Source organism: Cetorhinus maximus, chromosome 10 (genome assembly GCF_964194155.1).
Source record: "Cetorhinus maximus chromosome 10, sCetMax3.hap1.1, whole genome shotgun sequence".
In the NCBI taxonomy this organism is placed as follows: domain Eukaryota; kingdom Metazoa; phylum Chordata; class Chondrichthyes; order Lamniformes; family Cetorhinidae; genus Cetorhinus; species Cetorhinus maximus.
In genome coordinates this window covers 105,051,847-105,079,115 of record NC_135888.1, presented here as the reverse complement: position 1 = coordinate 105,079,115, position 27,269 = coordinate 105,051,847, and the positions used below count along the sequence as shown (strand labels likewise).

At 41.3% G+C, this 27,269-nt stretch overlaps 1 protein-coding gene across 2 annotated transcripts in view; it reads right to left on the bottom strand.

Annotated features, from left to right (window-relative positions):
* macroh2a1 (macroH2A.1 histone) overlaps window positions 1–27,269 on the bottom strand; it is a 56,572-nt gene that overhangs the window by 15,205 nt on the left and 14,098 nt on the right. The window contains exons 2-6 of one of the 2 annotated variants that reach the window (XM_078550923.1): window positions 22,445–22,631; window positions 20,506–20,612; window positions 19,418–19,618; window positions 16,143–16,253; window positions 6,480–6,579 (exon numbers count right to left, since the gene is read on the bottom strand). In XM_078550923.1, coding sequence (XP_078407049.1) covers window positions 6,480–6,579; window positions 16,143–16,253; window positions 19,418–19,618; window positions 20,506–20,612; window positions 22,445–22,616 — 691 coding nt within the window. In that variant the 5' untranslated portion in view covers window positions 22,617–22,631. Of the gene's footprint in view, window positions 1–5,426; window positions 5,518–6,479; window positions 6,580–16,142; window positions 16,254–19,417; window positions 19,619–20,505; window positions 20,613–22,444; window positions 22,632–27,269 lie in introns of both variants that reach the window. The other variant, XM_078550924.1, reaches the window with a different exon arrangement.

Here is a 27,269-nt window from a genome sequence, read left to right as displayed (position 1 = left end):
ATGGGGGATGCCACCTATTGGAACTTGCTGGGAGGCTGCCAGGGCTTCCCTGGCAGTAATCTCTGGTGGCTGAGGGCAATCCTCGCACCAGTTAAATGCCAGTCAAGGCAGAAATGCTCTAAATTGACCAGTTATGTGGCTCAATTGGGCTCTGGTGGGAGAACTTAAGACAATAAGAACATAAGAAATAGGAGCAAGAGTAGGCCATTTGGTCCCTTGACCCTGCTCTGCCATTCAATAAGATCATGGCTGGTCTAAATCTAATGCAGCCTCAATTCCACTTTCCTGCCTGCTTCCCATAATTCTTGACTCCCTTATAGATCAAAGATCTGTCTATCTCAGCCGTGAATATATGCAATGACCCAGCCTCCACTGATCTCTGGGGTAGAGAATTCCAAATTTTAACAACTTTCCGAGAGAAAAAAATTCTTCATCTCCGTCTTTAATGGGAGACCCCTTATTTTGAAACCCTGCCCCTAGTTCTAGATTCCCCTAGGAGTGAAAAGATCCTCTCAATATCCATGCTATCAAGCCCCTCAGAACTTTATATATGTCATTATGGTCACCTTTTAGTCTTCTAAACTCCAATGAGCATAGGCCCAACCTGCTCAACCTTTCTGCATAAGACATCCCAGGAGGAACGTCCGCCATCTTCTCCACCACTGGTTAGATGGCATCGCAGCGGGAAGACAATGGGCAATCCACCTGATGCTTGCCCATTCCATCTTACAGGCCATCCCACCTCCCAACTCGTTCCCGAAGGGCTGGGAAAATCCAGCCTTCTCAGTTCCTCGCACTTGCTGTGGAGGCGAGATTGGAGGGGTGAGGAAAGATGGGTTTAAGGAGATAAAAACAGAAACTGCTGGAAAGAAGATAGTTGGTTGTGGAGAAAAGGAGCCAAAGGTTATCTTTGCTTCCTGTGCTAATCCTGAAGGCCTGGAATTTACTGATGGAGAACATTTTAACTGTAACTTCAAATATTTTCTATTATTATACTCCCTTTTATTATCGAATTACATGCAGGACACAAAGTTTACAATATGCCCTCGCTAAATGCTAACATTCCAAAAAAAAAACCCCAAAAAAGTACACCCAAACAACTTGAAAATTGAGCTCTTAACATTACTAATAGATTACAATTTAGAATTTCCTTGAATATAATTGACAACTAATTCTGGCCTCTTGGGTAATTTAGTCTCTATGGTGATAGTAGAATAGGCAGATGCATGCTATCTAGGTGCAATAGTGGCTCAATAGTAGCCTGAAGTACCCTCTGATGAACAAGACCTGCATCGGTGGGAAACCACAGGTCCGACTGTGAACTGGCCTATGGTTGAAACACACACCGTCAATCCTGTAGTTTGCCTGTTGGAGACTTTAATGAATGTCATTCTTTTACATTTTCAGCATCGCTGCCTCAAATGGGTTGTCGCATACTCTGATCCTACAACAGCTGAAATGTGAATCACATGCAGTACAAGCCATGGTAATTCAAATCTCCCTTGTTTAGTAGTGGGGCAGGCAGATGGGAATTCTGTCTCTGGGATATGGAACTATGAGAACTGTGAGGAAACATCAGAAGTCTTTTAAAAAAATCAAGTTTAATACTCCAAGCAAATCATGACAACCTTGGTGTAAAATAAAAGTATAACTACCACTCAAATCCCAAATATTTCTTCACAACCAATCCCAATATCCGATGACTATTTCATAAGTAGCAGCCAAAACAAATTTAAAGCTGCTGTTTTCTAACCTATTGGTGGGAAACTTTAAAATTTGGACAAGTAAAAAAAACCCTTAACGAATTTGAAAATATGGAAGCTTCCGTTTTTGCAATTATGATCCCTCTCTTCTAAATGGACAATTTTCCTGATGATTTCACAGACTGATTCTTATTTGAGTTTCACCCATTCAGCTTGCAACATCATCAGTGAAGAGATTGCTATCATGAAGATGATGCAATACCAGTCAGAACCTTTTGCTGAGCTCTAATAAGGAATCCACTTGCTATTGTAATCCAAATACTCTACATTCATTGGGATTTACTTGAATTATAATTTGCAGCATCTCAAGTATAAAGTACAGCCACAAGCTTATTTTCATCAACTGACAGTAATCCTCTGAGCACCTCACTTTGTTGAGTTAAGAAGCAAAAAATCTGCCATTAAGCTAGAGGCATTTAAATTTAGAATAGTTGAAACTTTAAAAAAGTTGCAAGTTTTAATAGCAAAAAGAAACTGAAAATATTTTTTGCACTAGGAAAAAGACACATTATCACGAGCCCCATACAGTTTTTAGGAATATGTTTGAGGTTCTCAGAAGTTCAGTGTTACTTGCTTGTCCGTAAGAAGCAGAAAAAGCAAATTAAAAATACAGTTTTGCAGTGTGACCACATTTAATGAGTATATTTGTCAAATGAACCAGGAATTTAAGTTTAATGAGATTTATCACCAAATGGCATGCTGCTTAAATGTAGAGGACCATATTTTTAAAAAAATTGTGGTTCTGCAATGTTAGCGGGGCTATCAACGCCACACACCATCACTATCCACTGAAAATTTGTGCTTGTAGATTTCTCTGCGAGCTGCGTGAATGCCTATTAAAATTGCCCATCAAAGATTATAAATGAGCCAGTTTTTTGTAGTTGTGGATTTAAAAAAAATGACACTGATTTTTCAATAGGAGATACCTCCAGTGCAACCTTCATATTGTAAGTACTGAAATTGTGGTACAACATACTGAAGTCCCAACTTGATCTGGCAAGAAGCGAAATCATTCTGGATCATGTCCAGAATTCTGTATATGCTAAACTTCTATTTTTTTTTTCTTTGTAGAGAAGGTGAAATGCCAAACAGACACCAGACACAGGCTCCTCCATAGAAGGGAGGGAAATAGTACATCAGAGAATCTCCTCACACCTACTTCCAGCACAGGACTAGAACTGGGTCATGTGAGCATTTGTCCTCTTTGGATTTTTCAGTTCCAATTAACAAGAAACAAAAGAGAAAATGTCTCAAAACTGAAAGAACACACCCGAAACAGTTTAAACAATGTTGAAATGAAAACTATAAAGAAAACAAAATCTACAAAAAATTATACATTTTTAAAAGGAGCCAATGAAATGTGTTCTCTGTTTCAGGAAAAATTCCAAGACACAATACCAATTTCTGGTCACTTGATATTTGCACAGACCACTTCTTTCATTTATTCTTCCTTGTTCATCGGCCTTCTCATCACTCATCAGCAATCTCTTGTGTTGTGGATGATTCTTCATTGCAGATGGCTGGGTGAAAGTGAGATGTCAGGGTTGGCTATGGGTTCACAGGTGGCTTATGAGCCCTATCTTAACCTCGCAGGCTCACCCACAGCCAGTAGAGGTGGTGGCAGGTTGCTGGCTCAAGCAGCTGCATCTTTCTGTCTCTCTCGCTGTTGTGGCTGCTTTTGTTGACTGGAAGGTCTTGACACTATTTTCAATGATGGAAAGTCATTTTGGTTGCGTTGGGCATCTGCTTCTCATGTGTTGATGTTAATGGAGGCTTTGAGATTGTCTTTGAAACTTTTCCTTTGGCCCATGTGTAAACGAGTTCCCTGGCATAGCTCTGAGTCTTGAGTTGGGCATTATGTCAACATGACCCATCCATCTCAGTTAATGTGACACTATCATGGCCTTTATACTTGGCATGTTTGTGTCTTAGAGGACACTCATATTTATTCCGTTGTCCTCCCATTTGATTTGCAAGAGCCTTCTAAGACAGTGTTAATGATGTTGTTCCAGGGTTTTGAAATGGCATCTAAGTTGTCCAAGCTTCAGCATTGCAGAGAAGCATGGGGAGAACCACTGCCCGATAGACTGAGTTTCGTATTGGGTATGATATTGCAATTCTCGAAAACTTGAGTACGCAATTATCATAGCCTAAGCTAGCACATTGGGTTTGTTGGTGCACCTCTTCATCAATGACAGTTTTTTGGGATAACTAGTTTCCAAGGGAATGGAGGAACATTTTCCAACACTTAACACCATCAATCTCAATTGAAGGCATTGGATTTGATACATTTATGTGTGGGTTGTTGGAGGACTTTGTTCTTTGGAGCAAGTCCCATGCTCTTGTAGGCTTTGGTGAATACATCAATTAGCTGTTGCAGTACAGAGTTAACATTAACTGATGCGTCTTCAGTATACTATACTTCTGTAATAGAAATGGTTGTTTTCTTGGTTTTGGTCTTCAGCTGTTTGAGGTTGAAGAGTTTACCATCAGTGTGAAAAGTTACTACCACATCTGCGGGGGTGGGGATGGAGGAAGTGAGTCGGTAGTAAGCTGCAGTGTTGCTGCAAGAATGAGAATAGTGCTGGTGCGATTACACACCCCTAACTGATGCCAGTTTTGACATGGAAGGGTGAAGCCATTGCAATATTCATCACTTCTGGGTCAAAATCCTGGAAATACCTCCCCTCCTTCCCACCCGTGACCATTGTGGGAATTATGCCTTCAAAAGTACTGCAATGGCTCCAGAAGGCCCAACATCACCTTTTCCGTTAATGTACAATGTCTGCCTTCCTAGCATCAGTTGCAGCTTTTTTTTTTAAAGTTCCAAGGAGTATGGTACAGCACAAAGTTTTTATTTCACATGCTGGCAGTAAATTCACACTCTCACTCGGGGAGGTAGATATTCTGTATTTAACCCATGTTATATCTGACCTGGAAATGTCTAATGCTGACAGTGTGCGCAAAAAGTGAAACTGCCATTTCCAGCACTGACAAGCACAAAAATAAATAAGTATATCCAGCCAGATTAAATTTCAAACAATGTTTGAATTTTTTTATGGTCACTATGCACCACCATTACAACACTGCCTACTACAAATCACATCTACTCATTGCAACTACAGTAAAGAGGCTATTTGGGCGTCTTCTGGGGCCTAAACCCTCAGTGGAAACAATATCAAATAGCATCTTTACCAGTGCATTATTTAAAAATTAAAAAGAATGTTAGTTTTTGATTCAGTTGGTATCTCACTTCATCCTTCCAGCTACAATTGTAGAACAGGAAAATAAGTAATTGGTCTGTAATTGTAGGTAGTTTTGCACCAAGGCTCACACCCACTCAGGTTGAAGCTGCCCAAAATCATTGCATGCTGGGGTTTTGGAGCCAGAAGGGAGGGGAGATTTTCATTACATCAACCCAAGCTGGATTGAAACCCAGGCTCCGGAGATGCACAGACATTTCCCCCCATGCATTAACACCCTGATCACCAGCTAAAAGAGAGAGGAATTTATTCCTAAAGAAATAAAAACTTTTGGGAGTGCACCAGATGTTTCAATTAGCTAAACTCACCATGTTGCTGGAAGCAGGAAGTACTAATCTAAATAGCCAAGCAGAGTTTGCCACTGATTGACATGCACTCACTGCATAGAATTTTTCATTACCTACTTCCCCACCAGTGTAGAGGTCAGAGTTCGTAGGGTGAACGATAACATCACTGTCAATTGTTGCAATGTCAGCCTGTACAACTTGTAACTATAGCAGGCAAACAAACATACAGAACATCAACCATGCTAGAAAGAAAACTGAGACTGGAACATTGACAGTCTTTTAAAGGGGATCCCTGAAAACAACAACATCAATTTAAATCTGTATGGAGAAAGCAATTCAGAGACATTTCAGGCTGAAAACTTAACTTGATGATCTGCTGAAATGACCTTCAAATTATGTCAGACCTGGTCTCAAAGTCTGAATCTATTTTCCTTGCTCCTTCTCATTAACATCACATTATCACAGTTTTATTTTAATTTTTTAAACCATTTTTAAAAAGATCCTTACTCCCAGATCAAGCAAAGTTACTTTTTTTTTATATCTCTTATGCTTTGGATATACAGGGCAATGATCAAGCTTAAATTTGGTTTGCAAAAGCACCATTACAAATGATGTGTGTTTATTGAGTTACTTTGTCTTGTATACATTTTGAAAGTTATTGGGGTCTTCTTGAAAAAAGTGTTTTGCAAAACCTTTGTATTCATTTCTTTACAAAAACAGATATGACAACAACCAAACTCATATTGAAACTCATTGTTAGAGTAAAAATATGATCTAGAGGGCATAGGCCTGTTCTCGGTCCCTAAAGCAAAATGGTTAGCTAAACGCTTTTTGGTGAAGCAGCTGCCTCTTTAATCATTTATGGCAGCAGTCTTTAAAGAACATTTTTATTAATTGCATGCTTTGAAAATACTTCTCCGCATGTTTGAAATACTTTGCTTGTACAATGAGAAGGATTTTTTAAAAACATGGTGGAGCCCACCCATAACACAGGTAACGGTGAACTGGGGTCAATTATGGAAAAGTGCTCACTGTCAACATCTGAAAATCTCCCAGTGAGAACTAAACAAAAATGACGGTAACATTCAGCACCCAGAATATGTTATACATTTCAAATTCCATAATACTCTCAGCCAACGTTACCTGCGATGTCATATTTCATTTACCTAGGTCATCTTTTAGCTCAATGTCAGCACTGGTAGGATTGATAATGGCCTCCACCTCGAAGCTCGCTATGTTACTGAGTTCACTGTGAATGAGGTGTAACTGCAAGGAAAAGCATTGATACAAAAGTAACAGGGTAGAAGGGAAAAACAAAGGGGATAAAACAACTCACAGCAGCAAAGGATAAAGGACAGCAAGCTCTGTGGAAACACATTTCCATGAAACAAAAACAATTTTTATTTCAATCTCTCTCCAACTTTCTCCCCAACCACTCCTGAAGCCATTTATTCCTGTACTGTGGTACAGTTCAGTGTGTGTTGGTGGCCTTCCTGTAGCTAGTTTTGAACCCAGAACCTCTGGCCTGTATGACACCATAGAAATTTATAGCCTAATTTGGGGATTTCATTCTGCATCCCCTAGTCTTCTTCAGCCTTTGCAAGTCTTCACCACTGGTGTATACTAATGCATAGGTAATTGTAGTTAAATCCTATTATCCTACAACAAAACTTTAAAATTCAAGTCACTTTTATAAGTGGTAAGTTTGGTTACAATGGGGTAGCTCTAGGGAAAAATAACTCTTTCTGAAAGAATGACAAGATGCCACAGTATGCAGCATGTATGGATGCTCAACACATGGCTCTTATAGCGGGGCGAAATGTAACTTTGATACCCCCACCCCCAAGTGCCTGATCTCAATAGCACTGCTGTAGTAAAGCACCCAAGGATGCACCATTAACTAAATACTGGCTGATTATTGAACAATCATCACATTTGCATCCCTAATCTCACTTTCAATTATGGGCTCTCCCATGATTTTCCACCTCAATCTGCCCTTGTGTTAGCTTTTAACACTATGATTCCCTTCCATGGTTGTTCACTGGTCTGGCTCTCAATAGGAGGGTCAGGGAAACCCAACAGGAAAAGGGGAAACCCTAGCTTCTGCTGCCATACAAAACCTATCTGTTACCCCAAGTACAAAACAAGAAGTCGTTTAAGGAAACAGGACAGAATGGTGGATATGTGGTAAGCAGTCAAAACCATCAGATGGAGTTATTTAAGTGGCAAGGAGAAAGAAAGAAGGGCATTGCATATAAAAACAATTGCGGGGAGATCTGTGTGTGAGAAGAGGGGGAAAAGAAAGAGAAGAACAGAGTGAAAAACAAAAGCAACAAGGAGCGAAGGGTTAGGAAAGAAGCAACTTGAGGCAGGATTAATAAATAAATACAAATTGTGTATGAACATGTGTTAAGGCATGGATGCTATAGACACAGTTGTCTTCTAATATTTATGTTGTGTTGGTGCAGTCATGTTTGTGTAGGTAATGGAAAAGCCAAACAGAAAAGCTGGAGGAAAAATGGAACCGACAGAACAGCACATGTGAGCAGTGTTGGTATTAACATATTTAAGGAAAGTGCTTTAACACTTTCTGCTTAGCACCTAAGATAACCTTAACCTCTGAATACTGAAGGAGGAAAGTGGGAGAAAAATGGAGCCTCCTTGCTCTGGTGTGGAGCAGCACTTGATCAGGAATGGGTCTCAGTCACATAAAATACATGGCCTGAGAGAAAAGAAGATTCGCTTGAAAAGAGTTTTTTTTTTAAAAAAGAACAGGACACTGCTTCCTTATAGCATTTAAGTTGTTGAGTCCAAGTTTTTCCAATCATAGCACCACCGGTAACTTATTAAAGTGAATAGGCAACCATCAGCTGTGCGATGAAAAATCTATGGGGGAACTAATGTGGCCATTGTGCAGTGGCTAACAAAACAACATATTTCAGTCATTTACTAAAGGTGCAGTGGCAGGTGTTATACAAGGAGCTGTCAAATTAATACCTTTTCAAAATCTCAATCAGAATTTACTTTAGTAAACCTTTCAGTCTACATTTGCAGTAATTATTATAATTGAAATGTGATTAACTCTTCTTCAGTGCAGAAGATTTAAATTATTTTGCTGTTTGTTGTTAAAAGGTAATCCGCCCAAAGAAGTTTCTTTCCTTCATTTTCAGCTAAAACCACATGGGAGGAGGGAATTGTTTTTTTTTGTGATGAATGCAATTACCATGAGGAGACTATTGGAGAAGATTAAGGGGTACATAATTAAAGAAAGATTAGAAAATTGGATTAAAAAACTGGTTCAAAAAGAGGAATCAGAGATTAGGATTTAAGCGCACTTCCTCAAAGTGGTCAGGTAACTATATTTCACAGGGTTCTATTTTCAGGCTACTTCTGTTCACTGCGTTACATCAATGGTTTTGCTGTAGCATTAGAGGGATTGGTTTTCAAATTTTCAGGTAATACTAAAATAAGAGACATAGTAAATAATTCTGAGGGTGAAAGGAAGCTACAACATGGATATTAATAAGTTGGTGAAATGACCAAAGAGTGGCAGATGGAATTCAATGTCAGTAACTGTCTGATTGTACTTTGAATAGGAGTAAATTGAGTAATGTGGAAGAACAGAGGAATTTGATGGTTCTCAATGAATTTAAAAACAAGAAGTAGAAAAGATCATAAAAAAGCTAATGGAGTACCAGTTTTCTGGCGAGAGGTATTGAATACAAAAAGTCACAATGTAATGGTGAATCCAGAAAAAAAAAACTCAAGACCACAACTGGAGTACTGTTTTAAACTCCACACTGTAGGAAAAATGTTAATAAAAAGCACACCATGCAGATTCACCATGGGCAGGTTTTTCCGGTCAGCGAACGGGGCCCACTCGCCGATGTGTAAAATGACGCGGGGATATGTTGGGCGTGCGTCCCAACATCGCCCCCTCGTCATTTAGATTTTCAATTCGGTGGTCAACAGCCTGTTAAGGCCAAAAAAAGCTAATTAACCTCATTGATGGACCTGTCCATCCAACGTTAAGGTTGGTGGGCAGGCCGGGAGCCCAGGCGGGCCTCGGAGAAAGCATGAAACCTCATCCACAGGCGGGATGAGGTTTCATGAGGGTATTTAAATTTTTAAAAGTTTCAATAAAACTTAAGAACATGTCTCAACTCATGTGACAGTGTCACATGAGGGGACATGGCAGGGAAAAATTTTAAACATGTTTATTAAAAGTTTTAAATCGGAGCCGATCTCCCTGAGGCAGCACTTTGCTCAGGGAGATCTGTGCGCTCTTTTGCGCACATGCACGAAAGAGCGCACTCCCGCTGAGGGAATCCCCCCCCCTCCGGCTGCACAGGGCGTGCATAGCGCTTCCTGGAGGACATCACGCTGGGTGGGCCTTAATTGGCCCGCCCACATAAAATGGCTGCCCCCCCCCCCCCCAACCAGGGGTGTCGATTGAAAGGTTGCCTGCCGGTGCCCGCTCCCACACTTGCCCCCCCGATGGAGGAAAATGTTGCCCTATGATACTGCTTGATATGAAAATTTACAAATACAAAAACAGATCAACACACTGGGACTGTTTTTGTTAGAACAGAGGAGATTGAGATAATAAGAAAGCAGCGTTTAAAATTATGAAGGGATGAGGCAAAGTAGTTGGAAACTGACTGTGTTTCCAATGGATGAGTGTTAAAAACAAGGGAATTGGTAATAATACTGAATTCCAGCGGTTTGGAACAGAGAACAGGAGAAATAAAATGTGTGGAGAGGTTTGAGGCTGTAGAATGCACTACCAGAGTTAGTGATTGAAGTAGAGATCACATCAATAATTAAGAATAGGTGCTTGAAAGAAAAGGGCAATTAAGGGATGTGGAAACAGATCAGGAACATGGAATTAAAGCCACTGTGCACATGGAGGATAAACAACGGCACATTCTAGCTCAGCCAAATAACCTGGTTCCACGTATTAAATTTTATGTAATGCTATTCATTGTTCAATATTGTTGGTCTTGATCATTTAAAGCAACATGTGTGAAAAATTACATCAAATTAGTTTCATTTTAAAAGATGGCACATGGACAGTGTTATCCAGTAGCATGGCCCTTGGACAATGACCCAAGTGTTTTTCCATACTTACATCCTGGTTTCCTGAAGGAGAAGTGATTCGGGTTGAGATGAGAAATGATAAAGGCAAGAAGTCACTTGTGGGACTAATTGTCCCCTAATTGTAACTACACAGTAGGACAGGGTATAAAAGAAAAGATAATGGGAGCTTGTCAGTAAGGCACACAATAGCTAACTAAATTGAACTGGCAAATGAGGTTAAGGGCTAGGTCAATAGAGGTTCAGTGGCAGACATTTAAAGGTATATTTCAGAATACACAGAATAGATACATTCCAATCAGAAAGAAAAATTCCAAAGGGAGGGCCCATCATCCATGATTAACTAAAAAAGTTAAAGACAGTATCAAACATAAATAAAAAGCATATAATTACGCAAAGACAGGTGGCAGGTCAGAAGATTGGAAAGAATATAAACAACAGCAAAGAATGACAAAAAGATTAATAAGGAGGGGAAAAAATTTTAGAGTACAAGAGAAAGCTAGCTAGTAATATAAAGATGGGCAATAAGAGTTTCTATAGATATTTAAATAAGGGAAGAGTTAACAAAGTGAGCATTGGTCCTATGGAAAGTGTGTCTGGGGAATTGATTAATGGAAAGTAGGGAGATGGTGGATGAATTAAACAGGTATTTTGCATCGGTCTTCACTATACAGGACACAAGTAACATCCCAGAAGTAGCTGTAAATCAGGAAATGGAAAGGAGGGAGGAACTCGGGAAAATTACAATCACCAGGGAAGTGGTATTGAGCAAATTGTTGGGGCTGCAGGCTGACAAATCCCCATCCGGATAGACTTCATCCTAAGGTCCTGGAAGAAGTGGCTAGTGAGATAGTTGATGCGCTCGTTTTAATTTTCCAAAATTCCCTAGACTCAGGGAAAGTTCCATTAAATTGGTAAATAGCAAATGTAACTCCTTTATTCAAAAAGGGAGGGAGACAGATATCAGGTAACGACAGGCCAGTTAGCCTAACATCAGTCAAAAAGAAAATGTTAGAAGGTATTATTAAAGATGTTATAGCAGGGCACTTAGAAAAAAATCAAGGCAATCAGGCAGAGTTAACATGGTTTTGTAAAAGGAAAGTCATGTTTAACCAATTTTTTGGAGTTCTTTGAAGGAGTCACATGTGCTGTGGATAAAGGGGAACTGGTGGATGTACTGTACTCAGATTTCCAGAAGGTATTTGATAAAGTGCTACATCAAAGGTTACTGCAGAAAATAAAAGCTTGTAGTATAGGTGATAACATATTGGCATGGATAGAAGATTGGTTAGCTAACAGGAAGCAGAGAGTTGGCACGAATGGTTCTTTTTCTGGTTGGTAGAATGTGATGAATGGTGTGCCACAGGGATCAGTGCTGGGGCCTCAACTTTTTACAATTTATACAATGACTTGGATGAGGGGACCGAGGGTATGATTGCTAAATTTGCTAATGACACAAATATAGGTAGGAAAGTAAATTGTGAAGAGGGTATAAGGAGGCTACAAAGTGACATAGACAGGTTAAGTGAGTGGGTAAAGATCTGGCAAATAGAGTATAATATGGGCAAATGTGAAATTGTCCATTTTGGCAGGAAGAATAAAAAATAAGTTCATTATCTAAATGGTGAGAGATTGCAGAATTTTGAGATTCAGAGGGATCTGGGTATCCTATTGCATGAATCACAAAAGGCTAGTATGCAGATGCAGCAAATAATTAGGAAAGCTAATAGAATGTTATCATTTATTGTGAGGGGAATTGATTACAAAAGTAGGGAGGTTATGCTTCAGTTGTACAGAGCACTGGTGAGACCACACCTGGAGTATTGAATACAGTACTGGTCTCCTTATTTAAGGAAAGATGGAAATGCATTAGAAGCAGTTCAGGGAATGGTTACTAGACTAATACCAGGAAATGGCAGGTTGTCTTATGAGAACAGGTTGGACAGGTTAGGCTGGTATCTACTGGAGTTTAGACGAGTAAGTGGTGACTTGATTGAAACCTTTAAGATCTTGAGGGGTCTTGACAGGGTGGATGTGGAGTTGACGTTTCCTCTTGCGGAAGAATCTAGAACTGGGATCACTGTTTAAAAATAAGGGGTCACTCATTTAAGACAGAGATGAGAAGAATTGTTTTCTCTTGGGGAGTTGCGAGTCCTAGAAACTCTCTTCCTCCAAAGGCGGTGGAAGTAGAGTCTTTGAATATTTTTAAGGCCGCGCTAAATAGATTCTTGATTAACAAAGGGGTGAAAAGTTAGTAGGGTAGGCAGGAATGTGGGGTTGAGGTTGCAATCAGATCAACCATGATCTTATTGAATGGCAGAGCAGGCTCGAAAGGCTGAGTGGCCTACTCCTGGTCCTAATTTGTATGTTTGTATGTAACACTTGATCTTTGTTTAGTGTTACTCCAAGTCACCAGGGTTGAAATCACGGAATTAGCAGGAGGGAGATTACAGAGCGTGAGCTCATATCCCATTAAATCTATGGGCAGTTCATCGGTGCTCCCATACATTCACAAAATCACAGTGCAGAAGAGGCCATTCGGCCCATCGAGTCTGCACCAACACGTGAGAAACATTGTGTAACCAGTACGTTGTATAACCAGTCTCTGTATCTCAAAGGCTCAGGCAAGGAGGGAGAAGATATGATGTTCCTGCAGTTAATCACTGTTAAATTATGTGTTTGTGAACATCTGGCAAGGATAGGATTGGACATAGTTGTGACTTTCTCATTGCCAAGAGGCCACTCGCACTCAATATCTAGACTCATGTATTGAGAGTGGCTCATTGGATGAATTAGAGGGGGGCAACAAGTACCCATCGGACCATACTACAGCATTCAAGAGAAGAGGAAAGAAGCTGAAGTGGAGGAATACAGTTTCCACACAGGAATATTCATTTAAAAAAATGATTAGCAAAATATATTTCTATATCTGTTTAACAGAAATATTGAGGGTCAGGTCACAATCCTTTTAAGACAGCTGAACCTTAGCCAGTATTAGACCTCAGTATTGTTAAACAGTGGAGGCCTAAGTATATATTAAATTACAAGACCAACCAGTGACCCAAGATTATAAACTTTAAGAAAAGCAACAAAACAAAAATTACAAATGGTTAAGGAATTATTTTAGTGAATGTTCATTCCAAAAGCTAATTTTAAACTATCAGTGGGTGAATTTCCATGGGGCCTTTCCATACTTGTCTGTCATTGCTTTGGTGGGAGAGTCACAGGAAGCCAAAAAAATGGATACAGTGAAACCTTGTGAAATTCATCCCTCAGTATCTAAACACATGTTTACTAATTCGGGGAAACTGGCAGCCAATTTGCAGGCTACAAGGTCACACAAACAACAATGAGATAAATGACTAGATAGTCTGTTTAAGTGGTGTAGGTTAAGGAATAGTAGCTGTAAAAGATTAAAAAAAAATCAGGGAGTTCCCCTCATGCCCAAGATAAACCTCATTATTCCTTTTTTGAAATAGTGCTTTTGCATCTTTTACACCTACTCATAGACAGGGCCTCAGTGTGAGTATTCATTCAAATGGCGGTGTAGCACTGTCTCACTAGTTTATATGCTCAAGCCGCTCAAGTGGGACTTGAACCCATCTTACTCATGGTAAGAGTACTAGCACAAAAATAAATTACTTTATGCAGCAGGCTGTTGGAGCATAGAATATTTTACCAATGGGAAACTAAATAAGTACTTTATACTGAGAAAGATGCAGAGTAATGGAAACAAAGCAAAGCAGTGGAACTAGTTTAGGATTGATCTGGCAAAAAGCTATCAGGGACACAATGAGCCAAATTATCTTTTTCTGTGCCGAATTGTTCTGTGAGATTCTACATACATGTACACATGCCAGGAAAGGTGGAGCACGGAGCAATTTAGGAGTGTCAAAATAGTCTTAGCCATCATCAATAGGAACAATGCTTTAAGTTTTGGGAAGAATTGCTCTGGTTGCTACATATGGTGACATAATCGATATATATAAAGGTGTGTGTTTATGCAGCACCTCTCAGGACCTCGGGATGTCCCAAAGTACTTCACAGCCAATGACGTACTTTTGAAGTTTAATCATTGCTGTAATGTAGGAAACAGGGTACATGCAGCAAGCTCCCAAAAACAGCAATGTGACAATGACCAATTAATGTGTTTTAGTTATGTTGACTGAGGGATAAATATTGGCCAGAACGCTGTGGATTACTGCCCGCTCTTCTTCAAACATTGCCATGGGACATCTGATGTCCGCCTGAGAGAGAAGACAGGGCCTTGATTTAATGTCTTATTTGAGAGACAGCACCTCCAGCAATGCAGCATTCCCTCATTACTGCATTAGGGATATCAGCCTGGATTTTCTTTGCTCAAATGACATTCACAAAGAGTAAGCTTACAATGTTGCTACACACAGCAACCAGTGTAATTCATTTCCCCAAGTGTAATAAAACAAAGATTCTTTTGGACATCGTTTAACTCTGTCCTGATAAAAGAATCAACCAGTTGTCCTGATTGCTTTCATTTGTTCAGACTTAAACACTTCAGTCTGACTGATGCAGTCAACATCTCCACCCACCTACACACTAACAAAGCTTTCCTCCTATTTTGGGGCGGCAGAACTTTGTAATTACTATCTGTATGTCCGTTATCATTCTTACCTCAAGTCATTTCGAAAGTGAAAATAAAATCAATAAATGTTTAGGGAGAAGTTTGGAAAATCACCTTAATAAATCTGATCTAAAATGGGTTATTCTGTTTACAGGAATGGGATTGTTTAATTACTGTTGTGTTGGTTTAATAGCAATTAAAAATAATTCTGTCGCCAATAATCTGCCAATTAAGTAGTAGAAAAGGGTGATGGAAGTAGATTCAATAGCTAACTTCAAAGGGGAACGGATAAATATTTTAGGGGAAACAACTTAGAAAGCTGTGGGGAAAGAGCAAGGGGATTGGGACTAATGGGATAGCTTTAGCAGAAGAGACACAGGCAGAAAGGACCAAATGGCCTAATTCTGCACTGTATCAGTCTCTGATTCTCAGCAGTGTCAGAGGATTAAGTAATAAATGCACACTCTTACAGGGTCAAGTAATAGAAGCACCCTTACTTAAGATAATTAAAGCTCTGAGAACCAATTTTTAACATTTCAAGGGTAGAGGAAGTGTTCCTTGGAAGATATTTTTTCTCACAGAATTATTTTCTTACATAAAGTTATGCCTTTTGAAATGCTGAACACTATGTGTACGGCCAGAGGAAGAGAAGTGAAAATGAGCTAACCAGTACAACTGCTGTTTAGACATTTGCAAACAGCTGCAGTTCAACAGCCCTTTTCCTTCAGCTATAAGACTCCACGATGATCATTTTTGGGCAACAAGTGATGCTTAACAGGATAACTCTGTTTTTCCCAGATCATGGGATTACTGGGCTTTGACAATGAGTATTACTGTTGTACATACAGTATTTGGAATGCCATATGTATGTCAAAAAGTGGGAAATGAAACTAGAAAGAGAGAAATGTTCTTAACTTTCCTTTTAAGTGACTCCTGTGTTTTAATGTGTACTGGAGATTTCACAATATATTGCCATGAAGATCTTGATTGCAGCAGGTTAGGGAAAGCAGTATTTAGGCATTGAGCCTTGTAACAAATTTTTTCATGCCTACATCTATTAAATATATGAATAAGACAGGAATGCCAAAGCTCACTAAGAACGCTGCCATTCCATGTTACTGAGTATCAGTACCTTTTGTCCAAGGAAGAGGCTTTTGGTGGAGAGAATGGTAAATGTGTCCCCAGGATTTCCTTCAGTAGTGCTATCTGCAGACGCTGCTTTGCTGACTTCTGTTTGCTTCTTCTGTAGTGAGAAAATATCATTTTACGCTTTGAATTAGTGTTTTACATATGCCCAGAGAATTACACCATTCTCAAAATTCCAGCCTACCCACAGAGTACTGGCTGTGTGACTATCAGGTTTCCTACTTGTTTTGCTGCTTAAGAGGGACATACAAATATATCACCACGCTAACAATCTATGGTTAGATACATTTTCAGGAACCGGTTCTTCTCCTCCAATATACATTTTCATTCGATCTGTCACCCATCTCCAAAATACCGGGTGCATATCTTCTATTTCCTTTCAACATATGATGCTCCTCCAATATAAGCGGTGGTCTGCTACTTACTTAAATATATGCAGGTGTTTGCTTTTCACCTCTAATGTGCAAAGGGTCTGCCACTTGCCCATACATGGGGGTCTGCTGTTCCCCTGAAATATAAATGGGGGAAGGGATCTCGTATCTCCTATTATAAAAGGTCTGTTCTTTCATTCCAAAATATTGGCATGGGGAGAAGGCGATACAAAACTCCATGACAATATATGTAGGTGTATGTTATTTTCCAATATGCATGGTAATCTGCTATTCCCTTACAGTATACAACAGGTATAGAAAATAGGCACGCCATCTATGCAAGAGCCTGAAGTTGCCCCTAATATAGCCAAATCTGTTAACTAGAAATGTGTAAAAAAGTAAAACACAAAATTTGCAATTCACATCACACTGTTTAAGGGCACTTCAAGCAGTGTGATTGGAAGGGTAGAACCCACCATCAATTACTGCTAATAAAGTCACTAGCAATCAGCATACAAAATGACACGACAGTGTAAAATTGCCTCAAAATCTTCAACTGTATATAATATAAAAATAACACAAGCTGTTGATATGTTTCAAGGACACAGCGCATCTCAGAATTAAAATAAAATTGGTAAATAAGTTGAACATTATCTGTCCTTGCAAAAAACTCACTCTTAAGTCGTCTGTTCTTGCAAAATACTGCCCTATCTCTAAACTCTCTTTATTCTCATAAGTCCTTAAGAATGTTGTTGATTTACAAATCCATGTCCACCTATTTTGCAATGACCTGTTGTCTGAAATTCTACAAATAGGTGGCTAGGATTTTCTGGTCCTGCCCGCGGTGGGAATCAGTGCGCACGGGACTGGAGAATTTGGAGAGCAGCCAAGAGTCCATTCACTTTGGATGGGAGTTTCCGGTCCTGTCCGCCCACAGCACCTAAACGGCCCTAAAGTCACATGTTCTGCAAAAACAACCCATGCTCGTGTCCTCTGCGGCCTTTGATACGACCAAAAGCACTATCCTCTTCTAAAGACTCTCTCTGCTGTCCAGTTAAGTGTCACTGCCCTTGTTTGATTCTGCTTCTCCCTATTCAACAATAGCCTGAGCATTTCCAGAAAGGGCTTCTTTTTCTGTTACCTCTGGAGATCCGCAAGGATCTCTCCTGGCAGCCCCCCCCCACACCGTCTTTCTCATCTACATGCTGTCCTCAACAATATCATCTGAAACCATGAGGGCTGAGTTCCACATGTATGCTGATTTAATCAAGTTCTACCTTTCCTTCATCTCTCGCTATCTCTCCACTTCTTATGTGTTGCCAGACTATTTAACATCCAGGCCTAAGAGACACAGCTTCCTCCAGTTAAATACTGGGAAGACTAAACCACTGCCTTCTGTCCCTGCCACAAATTCCAATTCTTTTCATTAATTCCATCTCTCTCCACAGTCACCAGTCTCAAACGGAGCCATACTGTCACAACCACAGTGTCATGTCTGATCCTGCGTTGAGCTTCCAACCTCACATTCCTTCAGCACAAAGAGAACATACTTCTACCTCTAATTATGTCTGCTTCCATCCTGCCTTTGGCACATCCAGGCTCAAATTATCCAATACTTTCTCCAGCCTCTCATTCTTTAGTCTCTGTAAACTTCAACTCCTCTAAATCTCTGTTGTATGTATCCTATCCACATAAAATTAACCTCGCCCTTGTTTTTGTTTATCTACATAAGCTCCTGGTGCCCCAAAGCCTCAATTTTCAATTCTTATCTTTATGTTTAAATCTGTTCAAGGTCTTGCCCTCACTGTCTCTGTAACACTCTTCAGCTATACAACCCTCCTGAATTCTTCTCTGGCTCTGTGCTTTTGTGTATTCCCCCTTCTCTTCATCCTATCATTGGCAGATGTGTCTTCAGCTGCCTAAGCCCTATACTCTTGAATTCACTCCCTTAAACCCCTCTGGCTTTCTAGCTCCCTCCCCTCCTTTAGGACTTTAGTTAAAACTTCTAGATTTAATTGTTTGTTAGTACAGAATGTGAGTATTGCTGAAAAAGGGACATGTCTAAGCTTTTCATCTTGCACTCATTAGGACACTTCGCACAAATACCAATGTAAGGGGAAAACAACAATTTATACAGTATGTGAAGAGAGTGCTGATTGGTTGGCAAGTGGCATTGCCATGGAGAATGCACTAGTGATGGTGACTAACAGTTCACTGCTAAGCATTGTTTGAAATTTAAACCAGACAGCTTGACCCTGATTGGTCAAGACACTGCCCTGAGGAGTGCCCTGTTTAGCTGAAACAGACGCAATTTGTGTACGTGTTCTGTCTGCAAAGAACAGGGCCCTGTGTATTAATATATGAAGCTGTCAGTACATGCAAATACGCCACACTGTGACTAACAATCATAAATTGACTGTCAGTGTAATTCTTAGCAAATTGAGGATTATTTAGCAAATGTTGTCCAATCGCGGAATCACATCTAGTGTTAGACACTGCATTTTGAGTTTTGTAAGCAAGGGTTGGGTGGGTACCCTGCCCGTTGTAAATAGTGGCTGGGACATGCTGTTTGATATGACCCGCCAGTCTTTGGGGTGTACGACCTACATAGCTAGCATTACACTGGCAGTGGAATTCATATACCACATTACTTATAGATTTGATTAACAAGTGTTTGAAGAGGCAGTGAGAATGACACTCTGCAAATACCTGGATTTATCTGACCTGTAAGTGCTCAGTGTTAATACTGGGTGCCTGGTAAATTTCTCATCTAAAAAAATGATAAAAGTTCTTCAGAAAAAACAAATGGCTTAATTACAAAGCCTAAAATACTGAGCGCTGACTATTTATCATTACTAATACGAAACTATTAATGCAACACAAGTTGTACCTTAGCCCCTCCTTTTCCTGCTCCCTTTTTGCCTTTCTTTCCTCCAGTTTTCTTGGTGGATTGTGAGGACTTGGCTTTTTTTGCTGGTGGTGGGGTGATGATAGCTTCGAGCTTTCCTTTAGATCCTCGCTTCTTAGACAATAGTTCCGGATGAATGTTAGGTAAGACACCTCCACTAGCAATAGTGACACCTTTCAGCAGCTATAGGGAGAGGTTTAGCATTAGAATTATGATTCCATTATTACAATAAACCATTTTGATACCGATATTCATTAAATGTTCAAGTGATCAGATCAAACAAAGTGTTTGCGTGTTCAATACCACAGAAATGATAGTCGGTTCTGTTTTGGCACAGTGTGTCGGGATAGCAAAGATCAATGTTGTACAGTAGTGAAACCAGAGGGGTCAGTGCATGACACCTATCAAACTTACATAGCATACCAAGGGTTGCCAAGACAAGGTCACCATCATGACAGATATGCTTTTTCCCACTCTACCTACATCCCACACAGGATAATTGAAATTTAGAGTAGGATGTCTGAATAGAGTCTTACACATGACAAGGCACTAACAAAGAAAGTATACATGGCACAAACACATCAGTCGTGGCTCTCAGGCTGAAAAACTGCTTGGTATATATATCATTTATGTTATAACTATGATCATATGAACAACGTTTTGAGGCGCTTTCAAGAGGGATTTTTTTTTGTGTACATAAAAGCAAAGGTTGTCAAGCCGAAGTGTGACAACTATGAATAGCAACTGAAAGTGTGATTAGTGCACTGGGTTTTAAGAAGGTTGCAGGGCCTTTACCAACAATTCACATGACAATTTCAGGCCTTTGTGGTAAATACAAATTCAACCACTCAGGTTTTTGTTTACTCCTCCTGCAGAACACTGAACATATCTGTTCAGTAGATCTTATTTACATTTATTTAGTGGCAAGAGTTAGGGTCACTTTCCTCCTTTGCTCCACCCCCTGTGCTACCTCAGTTAATGCACTAAAACAGAATCATTTTAGTAACAGTTTTCCACACTGGATGGAAAAATGACAGAAAACCCCAACAAGTCTATAGGGTACAACATACCTGGTTCAATTCTTCATCATTTGCAATAGCTAGTAGGATGTGCCTGGGAGTAACTCTTCCCTTCTTGTTATCTCTAGCAGCATTACCAGCCAATTCCAAAATTTCAGCTGAAAGATAATCAGTTTCAGTTATTACGGCTAATGGAATAATCTTGCTCTGAATATAGAATAAAGGATAAATTGGTATATGTGGGCATTAGCAACTAGAAGACTCACATTTAGTACATGCATCTCACTCATTCAAAACTAATTAACTGACTTGCTCATTATGAGACTCAATTATCCTCTTATTAATGTGTACATGTTGACAAGGTTAGAATCTACAGATGTCTCCATATTTATGCAATAAATAAGCTGTAGCCTTGCTTAAAGGAAATAAAATTGAAATTAAAATATCCAGTCTTGGTTATTAAATACAGTAAAATGAATTCCTTTTTCAATGCACAGGTAGTCCCAACTAAAGGCCTGTAGTACCCTGTCATTATCCACTCAGTAACTGCTATCTAAAACTCTGCTTAATAAGTTTACAATTTACAGAACAGGGCAATATTAAGTTCTACCCCATAATCCTATTTTACATGAAATACATGGTACTAATTCATATTGAAGCAGAGTGTAATTTTGGTGACATTGTTGGGAAAGACACAAACGGTAACTTTTCTAGGGACTGGCAGGGTTGATCTTCAGGTTCTTTGAAACCCAAAATTAACAAGTGAAGCTTCAGCCTCCAGAAGAACAGTGCTCAATTTTAAATTTAAAAGCAAGTCCAGAACAAACTAGGTTTTAAACACTAAATATCATTGAGAATGGGCTGTAAAGATCCACCAGATTTTAGCGGCAGGATAAGGATTCCCACTTCTTGGCTCAGACACATTCATTGACAGCAGTAACTCGGTGCCTCCTTTAACAGTGAGTGGCCAGTGTGGCAGTAGCTAGCTTAAAACTAGATTAAAAACAACTTCAAACAAAAACTGATCCCTTGTTTCTAGACAGCAGATCAATGAAGTGAATGGGGGAACGTAGTTTAAATAAATTTTCTAATACTGAGCAAGGATAACTATTTACCAAAGAAAAGCAAGAGTTTCGCTGATTTGACATTAAGGACAGGATTTTCCCACAGGCTTTGTAATGCTGGCATTGGGATCAAATGGAAGCCCCGAGCCTGCAGTTGCTAGGAGCGAGACTGGGAGGAGCTATTTGAATCTGCCTCTGAGCTCACCATCCAATTAAGAGTAGCAGGTAGGCTCCCAATCCTGCTGGCACAACCACAGGGCCAGCGGCTCTAGAGACTCGGCACCCCCCAACAAGCCACCAAGAGAGGAGGGGCTCTCAGAGGGGTGATAATAATTCCATTTTGTATGGGGTGGGGCTCCTCCAATCAGAGGGGAAATTCCTTTGGCAGCAACATTTGGGCTGCGAGTGGAGTTATTAGCACCACTGAGATGGAGACTTCCCCGTCCAGTGATGAGGCTGCTCCACCGCCAGTAAAAGGCATGAATTGGGGCCTTAGTTACTTCGATTGATGGCAGTTGATCTGAATTCCAGACCACCCCTGGGAAACTTCCCAAGTAGTGGGAATGTGTTGGAGAGCTATTCCAACATGGCTCCCCTTTTATCCTGCCCAACCGCCTCCTCTACTCCCACCAACTCAGGGGCTGGGAAAATCCTGCCCTACGACTTTGAGAATGCTACAACAAAATCTTATAATTCAATCACAAAAGTAAAACTGCTATAAAGTTTTAGTGCTGCACCTAATTTCTGGGCATTGTATACCAGAAATCATTCTGCACAGATCGTGTACTTAAATCCTGCCGCCAGTGCTAAAATTTGGCCAAATGTCTAAGATTATTTTACATTACGTTTCATCTCCGTGGAATGTTTAGCTTAAAATCAACTTTCGCTCTTGTTCTTCTGTAAGCCTGAGAGACTTTTCGACTCACCAGTCAGATACTCTAGAACGGCCGCCATGTACACTGGAGCACCAACACCAATTCTGTACTTAGGGTGCCCTTTCTTTATGTAACGCAACATTCTTCCTACAGGGAAAATAACCCCGGCTTTTGCAGACCGAGAAATCTTGGTCGTTTTCTTCTTTCCACCTCTGCTAGACATGATGATCACAAAGACCTACACACAATCAAAAAAAAAACACTGTTGTCAAAATTTGCTTCAAGTCATTATGGAATGAAACGTAAACAATCTATACTCAAATCTACACATTACTATCTGTCAGGTGTTAAGTAAAGTTTTCATTTTGTTTAATGTTAATTAAAATATGCAAGAACTTAGTTATAAGTTTTGTCACCCAAGTAAAAAGTCTGGTAACCAAATAATCTTTCCTGTGTAATTGAAAAGTCACCAAAGATTAACCATGAGAAAAAAAAATCACAAGCCTTTCAGATACTCCAGGTTTTTTTTTAGAAGGGCTATCAGCTACACGCTGAGATGCGATAGAAAACCTGCAGAAGGTGCAGTCTTGCTAAATGTCCACCATTTTAAGCAATGTGACGAGAAGCAATTGGATGAAATAGGGAAAACCTCCAACCAGGCCTTCCATTTTTGCTGGATTTAGACAACAGCAGCGTTAGAAATTCCAAATGTTTGTAAGCTCAATGTCAACTAGCCACATCACTGAAGGTAAGTTGGGAAAAAAATGACAATGTTTTATCTGCCTAAATTGCCTGCTGCTTCTCTGCAAATTAATGGCCCAGTTTTGGTGAAACAAAATGGTGTCGTATGATGCAGACCATTACTAATTTAGCAAGACTACACCTGCTACAGGTTTTCTGTTGCAAATCAATCAGCAACTTGTGATGAGGGAGAGATACCACTTGTGAACAACGTCACAGGTTGCAGGGCAATTTGTGCCTCTCCGTGACAAAGAGAAAAATGCAACACCAAAAAGATTTAAGGATTGAGAAATAAACAGAGACTTTTGTTTAATTGGTTTATGGCTATGTTCACCACTAGCAAGTCCAGCATTTATTGCACATCCCTAAATCCCCTTGAGAAAGCAGACTGCCTTCTTGAAGCACTGCAATTGATATAGTGTTGGTACACCCAACTTATGTTTAGTAAACAGTTCCAGGATTCTGACCCAATGAAGGTGAAGGAAGAGTGATTTGGTTCAAAGTCAGGATGGTACATGAATTGGACGGAAACTTACAGGTGATGGTATTCCCAAACATCTGCTGCCCTTGTTCTTCCAGGTAGTAGGAAGGTGCTGTTGAACGAGCCTTGGAAAATTACTACAGTGCTTCTTGATGGTACACACTGCAACCACGATATGCTGGAGGAGGAGGGAGTAAATACTTGAGGTGGTAGATGGGGTGCTAACCAAGCAGGCTGCTGTGTCTTGGATGGTGTCAAACTTCTTGAAGGTTGTTGTAGCTACACTCATTCATGCAAGTGAAGGTTATTCAATCACACTCCAGACTTGTGCCTTGTAGCTGTTGGAAAGGCTTTGGGGAGTCAGGAGGTGTGTTACTTGTTGCAGAGGGAGACAATAGCATAGTGGTATTGTCGCTGGACTAGTAATCCTGAAATCCAGGGTAATGCTCTGGGTACCCAGGTTCGAATCCCGCCATGGCAGATGGTGGAATTTGAATTCAATTTGAAACGATTATTGTAAAAACCCATCTGGTTCACTAATGCCCCTTTAGGGAAGGAAATCTGTCATCCTTACCTTGTCTGGTAATGTGGCTGACTCCTAGCAACCCACTCAGTTGTTAAAAGACACAAAAAAGGAATGAAACCGGACGGACCACCTGGCATTGACCTAGGCACCGGAAACAACAATGGCAATCGCAGACCGTTCGACCCTGCAAAGTTCTCCTTGCCAAAATTGGGAGAGCTGTCTCACAGACTAGTCAAGCAACAGCCTGACATAGTGATCCTCACGGAATCATACCTTACAGATAATGTCCCAGACACCACCATCACCACCCCTGGATATGTCCTGTCCCACCGGTGGCACAGTGGTATACAGTCAGGAAGAAATTGCCCTGGGAGTCCTCAACATCCTCTGGACCCCATGAAGTCATGGGCAAGGAAACCTCCTGATTATCATATACCGCCCTCCCTCAGCTGATGAATCAGTGCTCCACCATGTTGAACATCACTTGGAGGCAAAAGTGCAGAATGTTCTCTGGGTGGGAGACTTCAATGTCCATCACCAAGAGTGGCTCAGTAGCACCACTACTGAACGAGCTGGCCGAGTCCGAAACGACATAGCTGCTAGGCTGGGTCTGCGGTAGCTGGTGAGGGAACCAACAAGAGGGAAAAACATGACCTCAGCCTCACCAATCTGCCTGCCGCAGATGCATCTGTCCATGACAGTATCGGTAGGAGTGACCACCGCACAGTCATTGTGGACACAAAGTTCCGCCTTCACATTGAGGATACCCTTCATCGTGCTGCATGGCACTACCACGGTGCTAAATGGGATAGATTTTGAACAGATCTAGCAACTCAAGACTGGGCATCCATGAGGCACTGTGGGACAGCAGCAGAATTGTACTCGAGCACAATCTGTAACCTTGTGGCCCGGCATATCTCCCACTCTACCATTACCGTCAAGCCAGGGGATCAACCCAGGTTCAATGAAGAGTGCAGGAGGGCATGCCTGGAGCAGCACCAGGCATGCCTAAAAATGAGGTGTCAATCTGGTGAAGCTATAAAACAGGGCTACTTGCATGCCAAACAGCATAAGCAGCAAGTGACAGACAGAACTAAGCGATCCCAAAACCAACAGGTCAGATCTAAGCTCTGCAGTCCTGCCACATCCAGTTGTGAATAGTGATGGACAATTAAACAACTCACTGGAGGAGGTGGCTCGACAAATATCCCCATCCTCAATGATGGAGGAGCCCAGCACAGCAGTGCAAAAGATAAGGCTGAAGCAGTTGCTACAATCTTCAGCCAGAAGTGCCAAGTGGATGATCGATCTCGGCCTCCTCTGCAGGCCCCCAGCATCACAGATGCCAGTCTTCAGCCATTTCGCTTCACTCCACGTGATAATAAGAAACGGCTGAAGGCACTGGACAATGCAAAGGCTATGGGCCCTGACAACATTCCGGCAATAGTACTGAAGACTTGTGCACCAGAGCTTGCCGTGCCCCTAGCCAATCTGTTCCAGTACAGCTACAATACTGGCATCTACCCAGCTGTGTGGAAAATTGCCCAGGTCTGTCCTGTACAGAAAAAGCAGGACAAATCCAAGCCGGCCAATTACCGCCCCATCAGTCTACTCTCGATCATCAGTAAAGTAATGGAAGGGGTCATCAACAGGGCTATCAAGCAGCAGTTGCTTAGCAATACCTGCTCATGGACTGCAGCGGTTCAAGAAGGCAGCTCACCACCACCTTCTCAAGGGCAACTGGGGATGGGCAATAAATGCTGGCACAGCCAGCAAAGCCCACATCCCGTGAATGAATGAAAAATAACGATACTACCCTAGAGTGTCGTGGAGGCAGATACAGTCGGGGGCTACAAGTAGAATTGGATAAGCACCCGAAAATAAAACAATTGTAGGGCTACGAGGAAAGGGTGGGGAATTGGAAGTGGGTGAATTGCTTTTGCAGAGAACCAGCATAGACACGATGGGCTGAAGGGCCTTTCTATGTCGCCATTCTATGGGTGGAATCGTCCCCGATTTGCACTAAGTGCAGTAGCGAGTGGGAAAAACAACATTTTACCCACCGGCCGCAATGGGCGGCGTCTCACACCATATCGTCCCAATCCTGCTGCATTAATTATGCATTCCCGGGAAACACGCCATTTTGATGGCGGGCAGGCTCGGATTCGCCCGCCATTCTGTCACCTTGCTGATTCATCACGCCGGGCGCCATGTTTAAAGTGCAGCCCCGCGCACACCTCTCAGTGCTTCCAGCTAGGGACTGCTGCAAATAAGACAAGAATACTGCAGCCCCCAGGTTTAGTGACGCATTCCTCTAGCACCTTTTGGACGCCATGGAGGACTTCCATTAAAGTTCTTCTTGAGCCTATTTCTTTGACCACCCTCCCCATCCTCTTTGGTGTGATGCTCAATTTTAACATGCCCCTGTGAAGTGTGTAGCAATATTTTTCTATGTCAAAGGTGCTATACACATGCAAGAGTGATGACAGCGAAATCAGCTGTCCGCCCGCCGACCTGTCAATGGCCAATTGAGGCCATTGACAGGCTAATTAAGATCATTAAAGACCTACCCGTCCAACCTTAAGGCTGGCGGGCAGGCCAGGAGCCCCAGCGGGCTTCTGATAATACATGAAACCTCATCCACTGGTGGGATGAGGTTTCATGTTGGTGTTTAAAAACTTTAATAAAGTTTCAGTTCTTCTTATTAACATGTCCCATCTCGTGTGATATTGTCACATGAGGCGGACATGTTAATAATGTTTTTATTTTTCTATTTTTAGAGTTTAACCTGTCACTAGTCTCCCTGAGACAGCACTTAGTCTCAGGGAGCAGTGTGCTCTTCTGCGCGCATGTGTGAAAGAGTGCACTCTGACAGATGGGGAATCCCTCCACCCCCTGCACAGGAAGCGCATAGCGCTTCCCGTCGGGTGGCCCGCTGGGTGGGCCTAAATTGGCCCGCCCACTCAAAATGGCAGTGGGGCCTGTTTCAGCCGCGGTGATCGGCTGTCCGCCTGCCGCCGAGCCAGTGGGGCCTGCCCGCCTGTCAAGGGCAAAATTCTGCCGATAGGGTGGAATTTCCTGAGACCGCTGGTGGCGGGCATGATAGGCGGTTTGAGCAGAAAATATGG